This window comes from Pygocentrus nattereri, chromosome 5 (assembly GCF_015220715.1).
Source record: "Pygocentrus nattereri isolate fPygNat1 chromosome 5, fPygNat1.pri, whole genome shotgun sequence".
Classification (NCBI taxonomy): Eukaryota; Metazoa; Chordata; class Actinopteri; order Characiformes; family Serrasalmidae; genus Pygocentrus; species Pygocentrus nattereri.
The window spans coordinates 6,736,478-6,752,426 of record NC_051215.1 but is presented as its reverse complement, the minus strand read 5'-3'; the positions used below and the strand labels follow the sequence as shown (position 1 = coordinate 6,752,426).

The following is a 15,949-nucleotide window of genomic DNA, read 5'->3' as shown; positions in this document are numbered from 1 at the left end:
TGTTGGTGTTTGTGTAATGAATGTGGTCAATTATGTTAATTATTTTTCATTATCGTGACAGGATGGAGGTAAACTGGATGTGAAAGTGTTTTGACCTAAAGATCTGAATAATTACTGGTTTACAGCTTCATAACCAAGAGCTTGTGTGTCATCTACACATTTAAATAAAGGTTCTTAAATAGTTCTTGGGGTGGATGTAAAAAAAACTTTGGATATATAACCTTTGCATTATATAGATGTTCTTTAACTTTAAATTTTTTTTACACATCTCATTTACAACATCGATTAAAAGAGCTTTCCATTAAAAGATTCTTTAGGGAACCGAAAGTATTTTTTCCATGGCTTTGCTCCACATAACCCTTCTGGGTGCCTTTTTACTTAAGAGTACAGTGGATAATATAAAGGAAAAGAGTGGAAAAAGGTGGTCGTAGGGCTTCAACAATTAATCGACAAAGATGACATGTCAATTATGAATATAAATGTGAATTTTTGCTGTCAATGAAGCACTTACTTTGACTAAAAATCATTCTGTAATTATGTTCTATAATGCCCCATAATGATACATGCAGGTATTTTGACAGATTGCAGTACATTGCAGGAACAATAGAAGGCAGTATTGCTTCAGTTGTTTTGTTGGACCATAAAAAAGAACCTGCTTGTTGCACAAACAGAACTTTTCTGTATATAAACCTAATTCCAAAAAGACAGTTGAGACAGTAATAAAAAAAAGAGCAATGATTTGCAAATCCCTTTTGACTTGTATTCAGTGTACAAGATATTTAATGTTTCAACTAATTCATGTTATTGTTTTATTTTGTTTTTTTAAGTTCAATGCCTGTAATGTTTCAAAAACATTTAGGACAGGGGCATATTAACCACTGTGTTTCGTCATCTTTCCTCTCATCAATGTTCATTTGTCTGGGAACTGACAATACTTATAGCTGTAATTGTAAAAGTGGAATTTTGTCCCATTCTTACTCAGTCCAGCTCCTCTCCTGCTTAACAGTCCAGGGTCTCTGTTGCTGTATGTTGCGCTTCATAATGTACCACGTTTCAAAGGGAGACAGGTCTGGACAGTTGGCAAGACAATGTAGCACATGCAGTTTCTTGCTGCGAAGCCACAGATGTGCAGACTATATCTTGGCAGTGTCTTGCCAAAACAAACAGGGATGTCCCTGAAAAAGATGTTGCTTTGATGTTGGCAGCATATGTTGCTTCAAAATGTATTTGTACCCTCAGCGTTAATGGTGCCTTCACAGATGTGCAAATTCTCTGCTTAGACATCCCTATACCATGATAAACGCTGCCTTTTGAACTTGATGTTAGTTACAGTTGAGATGGCTGTTTTCCTCTGTGGCCCATAGAAAACAACGTCCATTATCTCCATAAAAATTGGACACGTTTTTACTTTGCGTGAGTCCATCTCTGATGAGCTTTAGCCCAAAGACTTTGGTGGAGTTTCTGGATCTTGTTTATATACTGCTTGTGTTTTACACTGTAGAGCCCCTAACTTGGATTTGTCGATGCAGCGGTGACGTGTGTTCACTGACAAGGGTTTTCTGAAATATTCCCGAGCCCATGTGGTGACATTGAATACAGAAGCTTGTTGGTTTTTGATGCATTGCTGCCTGAGGATTGAAATTCACAGGTTTTTGCTATTGTTTTCTGGCTTTGTCCTTTATGCACACAAGTTCTCTGGCTTCTCTGAATGTTTTAATAATTATATGGACTGAAGAAAGAAAGTGTACAAATCACTGCTTTTTATTTTTATTTGCACTTGACCCACTGTCCCCACTTTTTAGTAATAGGGTTTGTACGTATACTGTAAAATATTGATTGTGGTACAAAATTTAGATGAAGAAAAATGATAAATGTAATCATGTTTCGAGTCCTAGTAATGCATTTTTCAGAAATTATGCTATTAATCAAAGTACGAGACAAAAATATTACACTTTAAAATTAAATTGAGGCCTCTAGCCAATTATGTTGTAATTATTACACTTTATTTTAATAAACCATGACTAAAGAAATAGACATATTTTGTAAAAAGAATCATATCTGTGTGTGTGTGTGTGTGTGTGTGTGTGTGTGTGTGTATAGTCCCTATTGCCCATAGCTGTGTGAGTGTAAGTGCTGAAGCAGCAGCTCCTGACTGTGCTGCTCCTTTCCCATTATGTGAGTGCATTTTACACATCATAATTTACCCATAAATCTTTGTATATACACAGCATCTGTGAGAAGCAGTGCCTTCAGAATGACACATTCCTCACTGCTTACCTCCACACACACACACGCACACACACACACACACACGCACACACACATACATCCTGTAGAGACAAGCACATGTGCATTCAAGCACATACTGTATGAGAAGACTATTGAGAAGATGTGTGACTCTGTTTGGATGTGCTGCATCGGAGCGTCCTGCTTTACATTACTCTGCAATGGTGTTCATTTGTTGTGTGTTCTATGCAAGAGTGTCCTCCTGGAGTAAGAAGGATGACGGTCCATCTCAAAACTTATTTTTCTACTGAAATATAATGCAAGTGGAAATCTGTAAAATTTAACATCAGCAAAGTTGTAACACCAGTGTAATGAAAACCAATGCATTTACATATAGCCGCCTATTTTCCCCCACCTACTGGGGTCCCCAGTTTTCTTCCAAATTTAGTTGCATGCAATTCCACCCACTAGTTAGGACTCCCCCAGTCACATGATACCACCAATGCTAGGAGGGTGAGGGCTACCACAGACTTCCTTCGAGATCCATGAAACGCCACCACACTTTTCAAACTGCCACTCACGCAACGTCGTTGGACAGCTGAATGCTGTTGTCGGAGAGCGCCAACCACCAGATCTGTTACATCAGCTAACAGATACCTGTGCTGACTAGCATCATGTTAAGTGATGGGGGGAGAGAGGTGGCCATCTTACCCACCCAGAGAGGCCTGAAGATATCAGATACTGGTTTCAATGTCAGTATTGGAATAGAAAAAGTGAGATCATTCCATCTCCAGTTTGCGCAGCAGACCAATGACATGAAGGACCGAGTAAAATAGCTTAAGTGTGAGACCTTAATTAGGTGTCAGGCTGAAAACTGAGCTGAATGACCTCTTAAAAACTTAATAATAATTAATAAGTATAATAATAAATAAGTGACCAAAAGTTGGTCCTGTGGAGTCCAAACTGGGAATAACCAAAGTTTTCCCTGAAGAGTTTGCCACAGTTGTTATATACACTGAATGGTCTTTGTATTTTCATACTGGATCATACTGTTTTCAATTGCTGTTTGTGTCACCGATGATTAGAGCCACAGTCTGAATAGGCTGGAGATTGCCAAGTTGTGCTGAACTTTTGCGTTTGCGATGAAAAGTAATTTCAACTTGTTTAAGGCACATATGGTTTTGTGAAACCATTCTGTATGTTTTGTAATTTGGTGTGACTGCGCTTTTAAATTCAGTGTGATGGACATCTCTATATTTAGCCTGGGAGAAAGAACGTAGAGCGTGAGCAGAAAGATCTGTCTTGTAGTGAAGAGGCCTAAAGATAAAACGCCTCTTAACACAAAAGCCTACATTGTGTTCTTTTATTCTCTCTCTGCCACTCCATCTCTCTTCCTCTATCTGTATCTCACTTTCTCTTTGTGTTTATTGTATTCCACTGCAAGTAGAACAGCCTCATGAATTGGTACGTCCTGTAGAAAAAGCACACTGCCTCAAACTGCATGCCTCAAGTTTGAGACATCCAATTTGTGCACCACGGTTGCCCTTGAGGCTCTGTTAGACATCCAGAGCAATGTTTTTAGCTCTGGGGGTGAAAATAGTGATGTGCTTTTAGCTAAACTGCATTGTCAACCAAAGGTGGACAATATATTATTATTATTATTATTATTATTATTATTATAAATATTGATGATATCACGATAAATTCCATTACAGAACATATGGGTGTTGTTAGTACTTAGCACACCTAATCAAATGCATGTTTCATAAAAATATAATTTAGAGCAATTTTAAAGTGCCTGCAAAAACAACCATAGTAACTAGGGCCCCACGACATATTGATTGGCCTATAATATTGACCAGTATTGGTGAAAAACTTTTAGCAATGTCCACTACATAAATCATGAAAAATAAGAAGCAATTAAAAGAAAGTAAAACCACAAAATATTACAGGTAACCCCAGCTACTGTGCTACAATATTTAGATTATTTATACAATATTTAGATTAAATGATACTGCATGTACTGCACATTATACTGATGAAGATATGCTGACAACAGTAGATAATTAGATACAACCCCAATTCCAATGAAGTTCCAATTCCAATTCCACCTACAAAGCTTCATCAATTAGTGTCCTCAGTTCCCAAGCGCTTATTGAGTGTTGTTAAAAGGAAAGGTGATGTAACACAGTGGTAAACACGCCCCTGTCCCAACTTCTTTGGAATGAGTTGAAGGCATCAAATTCAAAAATGCGTGAATATTTGCAAAAAACAATAAAGTTTATCCGTTTGAACATTAAATATCTTGTCTATGTAGTGTATTCAATTGAATATAGGTTGAAAAGCATTTGCAAATCATCTTATTCTGTTTTTATTTATGTTTTACACAACGTCCCAACGTCATTGGAATTAGGGTTGTAAAAATGTTCACAATCAGACTCATCCAGTGAGGGAGCGCTACGAAGCCCACGTTACAAAATGTTCTTCCTCACAATGTGTGCAATTATACATTTCCACCAGAGAGGTCTCCAAATCCCTGAATCTTACATAGTGTAGCTTCAATTAAAACTCCTGGAGCGTAAAATTCAAATCTAAAATATAATTCTGAAATGACATTGGTGATTGTTATTAATTATCAGTATTTTTAGCCCTTTAAAATCAGCATCAGCTACCAAATTTTCATATTGGTTGGGCCCTTACAGTAACTGCGTAAATAGACTGCATAGTAACAGGTTGGATTGAATGTCAGTGTATTTTGCTGTTTTCTTAGTTTGCTTATTTATTCTTGTTTTTTTACCAATTGTTTATTTTCTACTCTTTACATTTTTTAAAATAAAAATAATCTATCCCGCTGGGATTTTTTTGTTTGCAAAACTCCAAAAAAATTAAGCATTGTGATACATTTGTGCATCTTTTTAAATTATCGTCCACTCTTTTATGGATCGTTTTATCTTGAAAACAGACTTGGACTTTAGACTGAAATCCTTTTGCTGTGAATGACTCCATATCTTAATTAGGTTTCTTTTGTTTAAAAAAAGAACATTCTACTTTTTCACAACCAAAACAGTCATAACACGACGGCAACTTTGCCAGATGTTTTTATGTGACTGTTATGATTTTGTTGCAGTTTCAGATCATTTTGAGTAGAAATCAAAAACGCTAGCCAGTATATGGCTAGCAGCCACAGCTTTCAACAGCTGTACATGCATAAACTCATACTTTTTCATTACAACACAAAAAGGTTTATTTAAATGCAGAAAATATGTTACAGTAGTGACAATTCTTAATGTTCAACACTGTCACATTTTCTTCAAAACAATGGTATCTAACTGCTCACCATGTGGCTATGAGGGATGCAGGGATGCAGCCTCATTTCCTGCTCTAAAATGTCTGATTAAAATAAGTCTCCACCTCTGGACTAAAACCTGTTTTAGTAGTGACATGAAGAAATGAGAGAGCAATTTTTCAGGGTTTTTTTTATTTAAAAATTAAAGTCATGACAAATCTTCACAGTTCACTTTAAAATAAATCTTTTAAAAACAGTATAAAAAGAAATATATATATGTTTAACAAGTGTAAATTTAGGATTTGGGGTTAGGACAGACGCTGCCTAATAGAAAGTACCCTATAAATAATTATTTTGTATATATTTACTTTTTTTTTTAAATTTTCTGTTTTAATGCCTTGGGTTTAAACACATCATAACATAATCCTTGTAAATATCTAAGGTCTGAATAATTAATCGTTTTTTTTTAATAGTTTTTATTGTGAGGCGACAGTTTGAACTAATTCTGTAGAATGATCTGTATATCCTACATGTAAGGCTAAATGAGCTTAAGTCTAGTGAAAGCTGCTGACAGTAAAGAAATCCCAGTGGAAAGACATGGTGTGAACTCGACATATGGCGCTGCAGAGTAAGGCACAACTCCAGCAATTAGCCACTTATTTAGTTTTTGAACCACTAATTGAGATGTTTACAAACAAGATTGTCAGTAGAGGAAGATAACATATGCAGCCTGGAATATCAACAGTTCATTTCCGCACTGCAATATTTCTATAGCACTCGTGTTCCCTGTATTAGCAGTTTGCTTAAACTGTGAAAAGCACAGATACTCTTTGACCACTGTAAATAGATTCAATTAAGTGATAGAATAATGACACAGCGGCACGGTGGCGTGGTGGGTAGCGCTGTCGCCTCACAGTGAGGAGGGCCTGGGTTCGATTCCCCGGCCGGGTGATCGGGGTCCTCTCTGTGTGGAGTTTGCATGTTCTCCCCGTGTCTGCGTGGGTTTCCTCTGGGTTCTCCGGTTTCCTCCCACAGTCCAAAGACATGCAGGTAGGCCAATTGGACATGCTACATTACCCCTGGGTGTGAGTGAGTGTCTGTCTGTCTGCCCTGCGATGGACTGGCGACCTGTCCAGGGTGTATCCTGCCTTCCGCCCGAAGGCTGCTGGGATAGGCTCCAGCACCCCCCCCCCGTGACCCTGACGGAGAAGCGGCTTAGAAAATGGATGGATGGAATAATGACACAAATCGTAGAAACACCTTATTTCATATAATAAAATAAAACAGTACAGTTCAGTTTGATGTTCACCATGAAACATCTCATCTTATTACAGCAAACTCCGTCTTATAGAATGTATTGTGTTGCATTGATTTTCTGAAAATAAGGTAACACCAGAGAACTTGGAGAGGAGAAATTACCACTCTGCAATGTCTTCCAGCTTTTTCAGGCGCTAGAGGGCACTCCTGAGTGAGTCCAAAATGAATTAATTGATATGGAGCATTTGAGTAAATTCATAGTTTATAAACGCTTAAACATTTTAATGTAAATGAATGCAATCATTTCCTGATCACAGAACGGCATAAAACATTTTAAACACTGCTGTTATATTTTAAGAGCTTTTAAAATCGACCTATAGGAGTTTAAATCGCCGCCTCATGTATGTTCATGACGTCAGTTCACCAATCAATCAGCACTCACTAGCAGTAGTGCCCACCTTCTGCTGCCCAAAACCCATTTCCTATAGTGAAAAGGAAATGTATATGTACGTTTTCTTAGTTTTTTAGTGAAATACACAATCCTTCTACATTCTAAAATTAAAGAAACTTTCTGGGAAAGTGGTTAGAAACTATTTTAACTTTTTGTTTTTAGCCATTGAGCTCCATTTACTCCTTCGTGGATGCCCTCTGCTGTTTAGTAGTCCTGTTTTTGATATAATGGGGGAAATAGGAAGTAACCAGGCTCCTCATAAACCGGCTCTGGTAACACATCCTCTACTGGAAACAAACTAAATCTGGGAATTTCTAGTGATCATGTGAAAAATATGGTAGATTCTACACATTCTAAAAAACTGTTCTGACATTTGTTTTTTTCAGTGGAAAAGCAGATGTTTTGTTTATATTTTATGTTGAATTTGACAAAAATTTGTACATACAGTCTTGTTTTGTGGAAAGAAAAGCATCCTTTACATGGTTTCTATGTAAAAACATGGTTTTTCATTTGATGACATCGAAACAAACAGAAAAAAGTTGGAAGTTGCTTTGAACCTGTCAGTGCAAAATATCAAGTTTCTTGAATAACTAATTCCTTATTTAACTGTGTAATTCATTCTGTAATCATATAACTACATTAAAATAGTAACAGCAAACAGTGGTGACTTTCAAGTGTTTGTGTTTGTATAAAGCTTTTCTTGCCCACTGCTGTTTTAGTTCAGTGAGAGGCTAAACTAAACTGCTCCACATTTGTCAGTTAGCTGTAATGAAGGGAATGGCCTGGTGTTTTGTTGTCCTATTGCCACACCTCGCCGATGCTAATCTCCTTAATGGGCTCTGACTCCAAAGTAATGCATTCTCAACAGTCCTGCCCTCTGCAGTGCTGTGTAACACTCAGCGTGTGATTTTACTCCGAGATTAGTGTCTGATAGCCTTTAATGAGGGCTGCATCAGTAATAAGGAAGAGGAGCACTCAGCCAAGTGATGAAGGCCCGGCCCTGTCCAACCAGTCGTGATAATCTCCTGCTACTCTCCTGTGCTTGTTTACGGATTATTGTTGTTTTGACCTGACATATTTTCACATATTTTGACATATTTCTGCTAATTAACCATATTTACATATTTTCTTGTTTCGTTGTTGTGTTGCTATGTCTTTCATCTTATTGTTACCAAGCTTTTTGTTTGTTAATAATTATTTTAAGCTAAGAGCCATCATTGTAAATAAGAATGTTTTCTTAATGGCTTGCCTGATTTAGTTTAAGTTTAATTAAACAGCTAATAATAAAAATCCATTTTCTCTTTCTCTCTCTCTTTCTCTCTCTCTCTCTCTTTGTTCCTCCATTCTTTTTTATGCTCTATGCTATTCTCTCTCTATCTTTTCACTTTCTCCCCTCAGCTTGTAGATGCAACGGTCATGCCAACTCATGCCATGCAACGTCTGGCAAGTGCTATTGCACCACTAAAGGGGTCAGAGGAGACCAGTGCCAGCTGTGAGTATGTCTGCATTACCAGTCAGCACTTTTTCTATGACCTGGCAATCATCCAGAGTTTCAGATTTGATGTTTAAATCCCTTTGATGTATAAAGGGCAGCATTTTTGGCTTTCTACTGGGCTCAACTGAAACTTCAGGGACCAGTGCCAATTTTAAATAGCATTTAAAATATATATATAATATATTGGCCAGTGTAATTGTGGTCAGTACTGTGTGGTCAGACTGCAGTAGTTTTGTTTAAACAGTGCACTGCTGACAGATATGACTTGCCTTGAATTGACTTCAGTTTACTAATTTTTAGTATGTTGCTGTTGTTGGAAGAAAACCTCGTATCTCCATTTTTGGCATATACGTTACTCTTTACATTTGTAAATTTTATGATAAATTTCCAAAAGAAATTAAGCAATGTAACGTGGAGCGAGGTAGCGGATGCATGTAAGCGACTTTTATTAAGGGCAAATCCAGAATCAGGGTCATAACGGTCCAGGGTCAAAAAGCCAATACGTACAGAACGGGGTGCAGACATGACGAGCAACACAAACAACCAAAGAGTTCTAACAAAGACCAACACATCAAACAAAGACCGATACAAAGACCAGCAAAGACAAAGTGCAAACACAGGGCTTAAGTAACAAAGGGACAACGAGGGACAGGTGAAAATAACCAGGGGCGGAGTCACGAAACGAGGGGCAGGACTACAGATACCAAAACAAACGCACATGGACGGGACTGGGAGGGGCCAATCGTGACACCCAAAATGACATGGGAAAAATTCTGGTTCCATTTACTTACATTGAAAGTGAAATATGTTTTTTCCTTCTCCTGTGAAGTTACTATTTTGGAGATACAAAGTTTCCTTCCGACAGCATATATATACATATACACACACACACACACACACACACACACACACACACACACATACATATATATATATATATATATATATATATATATATATATATGTATTACAATCATTGCAAACATGCTGAAAAAAAGCATAGATACTTACATTTCCACATTCCACTATAAAGTAGTTCCACAATGCAGACATTCAGATCTTTTTGCCTGCTTTTCCACCGTAGAGTCAAATGCTTGTGAGATCTGTTATGCTTTGCTGCTAAATCAGAACCAGGAAATACTACAGAAAAGTAAACAAAAGAGTGGCTAACTGCTAACAGAGTCATACTGTAGTGTGTTTAATGTGTAGCTGGCTAACTACACTGACATTAACATAGCCCAGCAGGGTAACAGCTCAAAGCACCACAGAACAAGTCTATTTTTTTATTTTTCTGTCACTTCATGACATGAGCCTTTATCCTCTTGAAGTGGGTTTTGTAAGCATTGGTTCGCTGGAAGCAAGCCTGTACTGTGGCGGGATGCATTGTGCGCCCACATTAGCTTAGCCAGCCCTGCAGGCTGCAGCTTAAAACACCACAAGTTCGATTTCCGCTTTCTGTCACTTTCAATTCAGCTTTCAATGTCGATCAGTCAACTTTGCTGGTGTAAGTTTTTATTATCTAGTCTTTTGATTGCAGAGCACAGTCTAATTGAACCTGTACTGGGGTATTTGGATCTTACCATCTAAGCAATCTAGGCAAGAGGAACCAGTTGTTTGACTTTGCTTTCTCAGATTTCAGGCATTATTATCGAACCTGTATCAGTAAAGCTTTTGTTAGATAGAATAGATGCTGTTAGACAGGAAAGATGCATGCAGAGCATACTTTGTTAAACCTCTTTTACCCTGTTCTTCAGTGGTAAGGGCCCTCATGGACCCTCAAAGAGCAGGTACTATTTGGGTGGTAGATCATTCTTAGCACTGCAGTGACACTGACATGTTGTGCTGGTATGAGTGGATCAGACACAGCAGCGCTGCTGGAGTTTTAAAACACTGTGTCTGTGTCCACCCACTGTTCACTGTATTAGAGAATCCTACCTTGTCAGTCCAACTTGTAGATCTCATCTGCTGTTGCACAGTTTGTGTTGGTCATCCTCTAGTCCTTCATCAGTGGTTACAGGACGCTGCCCACAGGACGCTGATGGCTGGATATTTTTGGTTGGTGGACTATTCTCAGTCCAGCAGTGACACTGAGGTGTATAAAAACTCCAGCAGGACTGCCATGTCTAATCCACTCAGACCAGCGCAGCACACATTAACACACCACTTGTTACTGCAGTGCTGAGAATGACCCACCACTCAAATAATATCTGCTTTGTGAGGGTCCATGGGAGTCCTGACCATTGAAGAACAGGGTAAAAGAGAAACAGATGGACTACAGTCTGTAACTGTAGAACTACAAAGTGCACCTATACAGTAAGTGGAGCTGATAAAATGGACAATGAGCATAGAAACAAGGACATAACATAGAACATAGGTCATGATGTTATGCCTGTTCGGTGTACACTAACACCACCTTAATTCTAAGTAGGTTACTCAGTTTGGTATCAGTTATGTACTCTTACTCAGTCTGAAAAAAAATGATTGATGCATTCTTGGCTATTTCTGATTAAATGTGTTCATCTTGGAGAAAACTACCTTTCAGTGACCACCTATAAGTAAGTGCGCATTAATTTTAATAGCTGCCTGTGTTGTGCAGTGTCAGCTAACTCACACCTACAGCTGCAGGTTGTCATTGACTTAAACGGCCCTGTTGGGTCTGACACTATACCCAGTACGTGTGTATATGACAGAGAGTGAGAGCACTGAGGGAATGTGAGCTTATAGCTGGCTGCAGTGGACTTCTAATACACTCTAAAACCCTTAAGAGACTAGTTGTTGTCCTATAAAGACAAGCCTGTAGTGCTGTGTGCGTATATTTGCTGCAGTGTGCACTGCACTGCCATTGGTGCTGATTACGTGGCAAGTAGTAATGAGCTCCCCAGGACTTTAGAAGGCTTTCTGAAATCACCATCATCTTTGTGAAATTCTCTCCCCTCTCTCTCTCTCTCTCTCTCTCTCTCTCTCTCTCTCTCTTCTCTTCCTTCACTGTGCTTATTTGGCCCTTGTTTGACTTTCTCAAACTCTTAATAAAAGGCTGTTCAGAAACTCCAGTTTTACATAAACAAGAAAACATACAATCTACGCTAAATACCGTAACTCGAGGACTCGTTCCATGAACGCGTTTATTTCTATATGGAAATAGCGTGCTGTTACTTCAAAGTGCATGGCAGTCCTGCAGTTTATTTTTCATCAAATCACTTACATATGCTTTCGGGAAACAGAGAGCATATATTTAGGAAGGCTGGGCCAAACTACATTTTAAAGGCTTCAGATATTTGTTGGTATTTCCAAACAAGTACACTATTGCTCGGTTTCAAAACCACCCTTAAAAACATTGGCACAGTGAGGTGAGAATTAAGCAGACACTATATCATCATGTGTTTAGACTTCATGTCATAACAAAGAATAAACAGAGACTTTAAATAACGGGGGTAAAGGATTTAGACACCACTTATTAATTGTTGCTTTGTTGTGAAGCTGTTGTTGGCAGTTACAGTAATTGTTTTTCTTCTTGGCAAACCTTCATCAGTTCCCCAGAGTTACAGTGGTTGCTCTTATGGACTTGACCTTTTGTAGAAACCAGATTGACCTTTTGTAGAAATCAGTCTTGGGTTATTTTGAGTCATTTTTCTGTCCAGATTTAGTTTCTTGTCAGATGAGATTCAATTCTCCTCAGTGTCCCAGTAGAGCACTCCATTCCTGTTTCCTGTAATGGTGTGTAATGCCCTAGCATCGTTTGCAAAAAGCAGCCTTGTATCATGTATCATGATGCTCCTACCTCCTGCTCTTATGTATATGTGTATAATATACATATATATTGTTTTATTGTCATATGCACACCAGAACAGGCAGTTACACTGTACAATGAAATTCTTACTTTGCTGTTCCATCATTCAACAAGTATAATCTAAATATATCTTGATGCATCTTTTTTTTTTCTCTACAGGATTTCTTTTTTCTCACTGTGTGTGGTAGTTTTAAAGCAAAGTATTTGTAATGATCCATAATGCATTTACTTCCAATAGCTTTTATTAATAAATCAAATGGGAGTGAACTGGAAGGCTCTCATTCACTGCTCATGTTTGGAGCACATGAGACGCTCCTGCCACTCATCTATGATAAAATGCGCTGTTACAGTGAAATAAGATCCAGTGGTAGTGGATGTCCACACAGCACGTTACAGCTATTCTTTTCTTTAGTGATTTTATATCTTCGGTTTTGGTCTCTTTGTAGAGAGTTGAGGGATAACTGTGTCAGTAAAATATCTTCGAGACGGGACGTGTGTAACGTGCAACAGCCAACAACTGAGAGCTGGTGTGCAGACTGTAGATCACATAGCAGCAAAGTCTCATCTGGCTAGTAGCTGCGAAAAGGTGGAACATTTGGAGTTGAATGGACATATTTGCATTTATAAGCACATTAGTTGGTTTCCTGGTAGGTTAAATCTGCAGCCAGAGACCGCCAAACACTAAAATATGTGAAGATGAAGTCAGCATCTCTTTTGAATTCTCCTGAAAATTCAAACAAGAAGCTGTAGCATGAGACTTCAGCCTCGTAAAACAGTTGAACATTGAGAGACATTTTACAAGAAATTCTACTTCAAAGGAAACTTTTTCTGGCGGAAAGGGGAAGATGGTGGCTATAACTAAAGCTAAAAGCAGCGCAAAGTCTGCGTTTTTGTTTATATTTTTAGCCTATACTAGGACATTATCACATACTGAAACATACTGGACAAAACTGTGGCTCCCAAGGAGGTTTGATTTTTGTCGAAAGGACAAAATGTGTTGTGACTCCTGACCTAACCTGGCTTTTAACGCAGAACTGGTCGGATTTCTCACTCATCCAGTTGTATTTTTGTTATGTGCCGCCACAGACTGTCCGGACGCTGCACTTAACCACTTTCAAGTTCCGCCCTTTGCGTTCCGTCAACATTGCGTTATAAATGAGATATTTAGAAAATTGATTTTTGACATTTGTGAATCAATTCAGAATCGTTCATGTTCAAATCGCGATGAATCTAAGAATCAATTTTTTCCCCCACCCCTAACATATATATAACTGAAACTAAAACTTCAAGCATTCGTTCATTTAAGTAAATATTTCTATACCTCTCATTTATTACAATGTAACAATCACAATTCCACAGTACAGTTACACAGTGATATACATTTACATTCAGTTTGCATTCTGTGTCATTTCTGAGTCTTGACTTCAGACTTTTTCCTGTTTGTTTTGATGCTAAGAGATGGCAAAGGATGAAATTCAAATTACAATAAATTATCTAAAAATTACATGGTTTAAATTCAGTCTGTATCTATATTTATATCTACATTGAATGTCTTTGTCATCACTGACCATAACTAAGAGTTAATTTACATTATATGCACATGCATTTGTTCGTATGGAAGAGGACATATTTCATATTATTTTATTCTGATATTAACCATTTTACCATGTTTTTGTCATTTCTTGAAAACCGACTGAAAAGCAAAACTGCAAACCTGTCAACGCAAAATGTAAATCAGCTTCTAATATAATTAGTTACGAATGTGACTACATAGTTAACTATATAATAATGTTATTACACACAAAGAATGTTATTTTTTTTGTAGAAACTCAACAGTAATTACTTGCGACCTCGTAGGGTGAACTCCAGTATTTTGCAGTATTTGTCTGTCTATTTAAAACACTGTATATTATGCATACTCTGTGCAGTTGCAGTTCCACTGCTACTATAAGTGGAGTTGATTCAAACTAATCATTGCTTTGATTCATGCTGAAAGCCTCTGACATGATTTCCAATGACCTCTTATTGCCCTCTTATTTTTTTCTCTTTACCCTTCCTGACAGCCCATCTAACCTGACACATTTCATTCTCTAATCTAAGTGCGGGTTTTGACTCATTCATTCAAGCCAAAAGCTGCTAGGATTTCTTTTTTTTGTTAGATTCTATGCTCTCCGTCTGCCGTTCTTTCTTTGTGTTGAATGACCAGAGGAGTGCAGAAGGTCAGATTTTTTTTTATGTGCGGTGATGACAGTGCATTTGTCAGCTACTCTCATACAGAATGTGCGCTTTTGGCTTCATTTATCGATTTTATCCCAGTTTTTTTTTTTTTTTTTCAGAGATAGAAAGCAAATGGCGTGTTTGTGAGAGAAGGCAACGCTTTAATCTCTCCACCGTTGACTTTACTTTTTGTTTTTCATTTTTGTGTTTCAAACTGCTGATGTGTGACATTGGGTTTGCTTCAAGCACAGTGTATGGAACCATAGATTTGTGAAGTGTCACTGAAAACACACAGTGCATAATGGACCATTATTTGCTGTTTTTAATATAGAACATGTCACTTCCTACAGGAAGTCAAAGCATCAAAGCTCTCTCTCCCTCTCTCTCTATCTCTCTCTCCCTCTGGCTGCAACAGGTGTTCACTTTCACAGACCTGCTATAAAGACACCATTAGACAGAGGAACAATAATACAAGCACAGTAGTTCTCCCAGTGTGTGTGTGTTTCTCTGCCTTATGTACCAAGTTGTCAGTTACTAGGTATATATACATGTGTGTGTGTGTGTGTGTGTGTGTGTATATATATATATATATATATATATATATATATATATATATATATATATATATATATATATACACTGCTCAAAAAAATAAAGGGAACACTCAAATAACACATCCTAGATCTGAATGAATGAAATATTCTCATTGAATACTTTGTTCTGTACAAAGTTGAATGTGCTGACAACAAAATCACACAAAAATCAATCAATGGAAATCAAATTTATTAACCAATGGAGGCCTGGATTTGGAGTCACACACAAAATTAAAGTGGAAAAACACACGACAGACTGATCCAACTGTGATGTAATGTCCTTAAAACAAGTGAAAATGAGGCTCAGTATTGTGTGTGGCCTCCACGTGCCTGTATGACCTCCCTACAATGCCTGGGCATGCTCCTGATGAGGTGGCGGATAGTCTCCTGAGGGATCTCCTCCCAGACCTGGACTAATGCATCCACCAACTCCTGGACAGTCTGTGGTGCAACGTGGCGTTGGTGGATGGAGCGAGACATGATGTCCCAGTCAGTGCTCAATCAGATTCAGGTCTGGGGAATGGACGGGCCAGTCCATAGCTTCAATGCCTTCATCTTGCAGGAACTGCTGACACACTCCAGCCACATGAAGTCTAGCATTGTCCTGCATTAGGAGGAACCCAGGGCCAACCACACC

At 38.1% G+C, this 15,949-nt stretch overlaps 1 protein-coding gene across 1 annotated transcript in view; it reads left to right on the top strand.

Moving 5' to 3' along the window:
• atrnl1a (attractin-like 1a) overlaps positions 1–15,949 on the top strand; it is a 383,555-nt gene that overhangs the window by 120,882 nt on the left and 246,724 nt on the right. Inside the window, exon 20 of the mRNA XM_037538727.1 lies at positions 8,619–8,712. Coding sequence (XP_037394624.1) covers positions 8,619–8,712 — 94 coding nt within the window. The remainder of the gene's footprint in view (positions 1–8,618; positions 8,713–15,949) is intronic.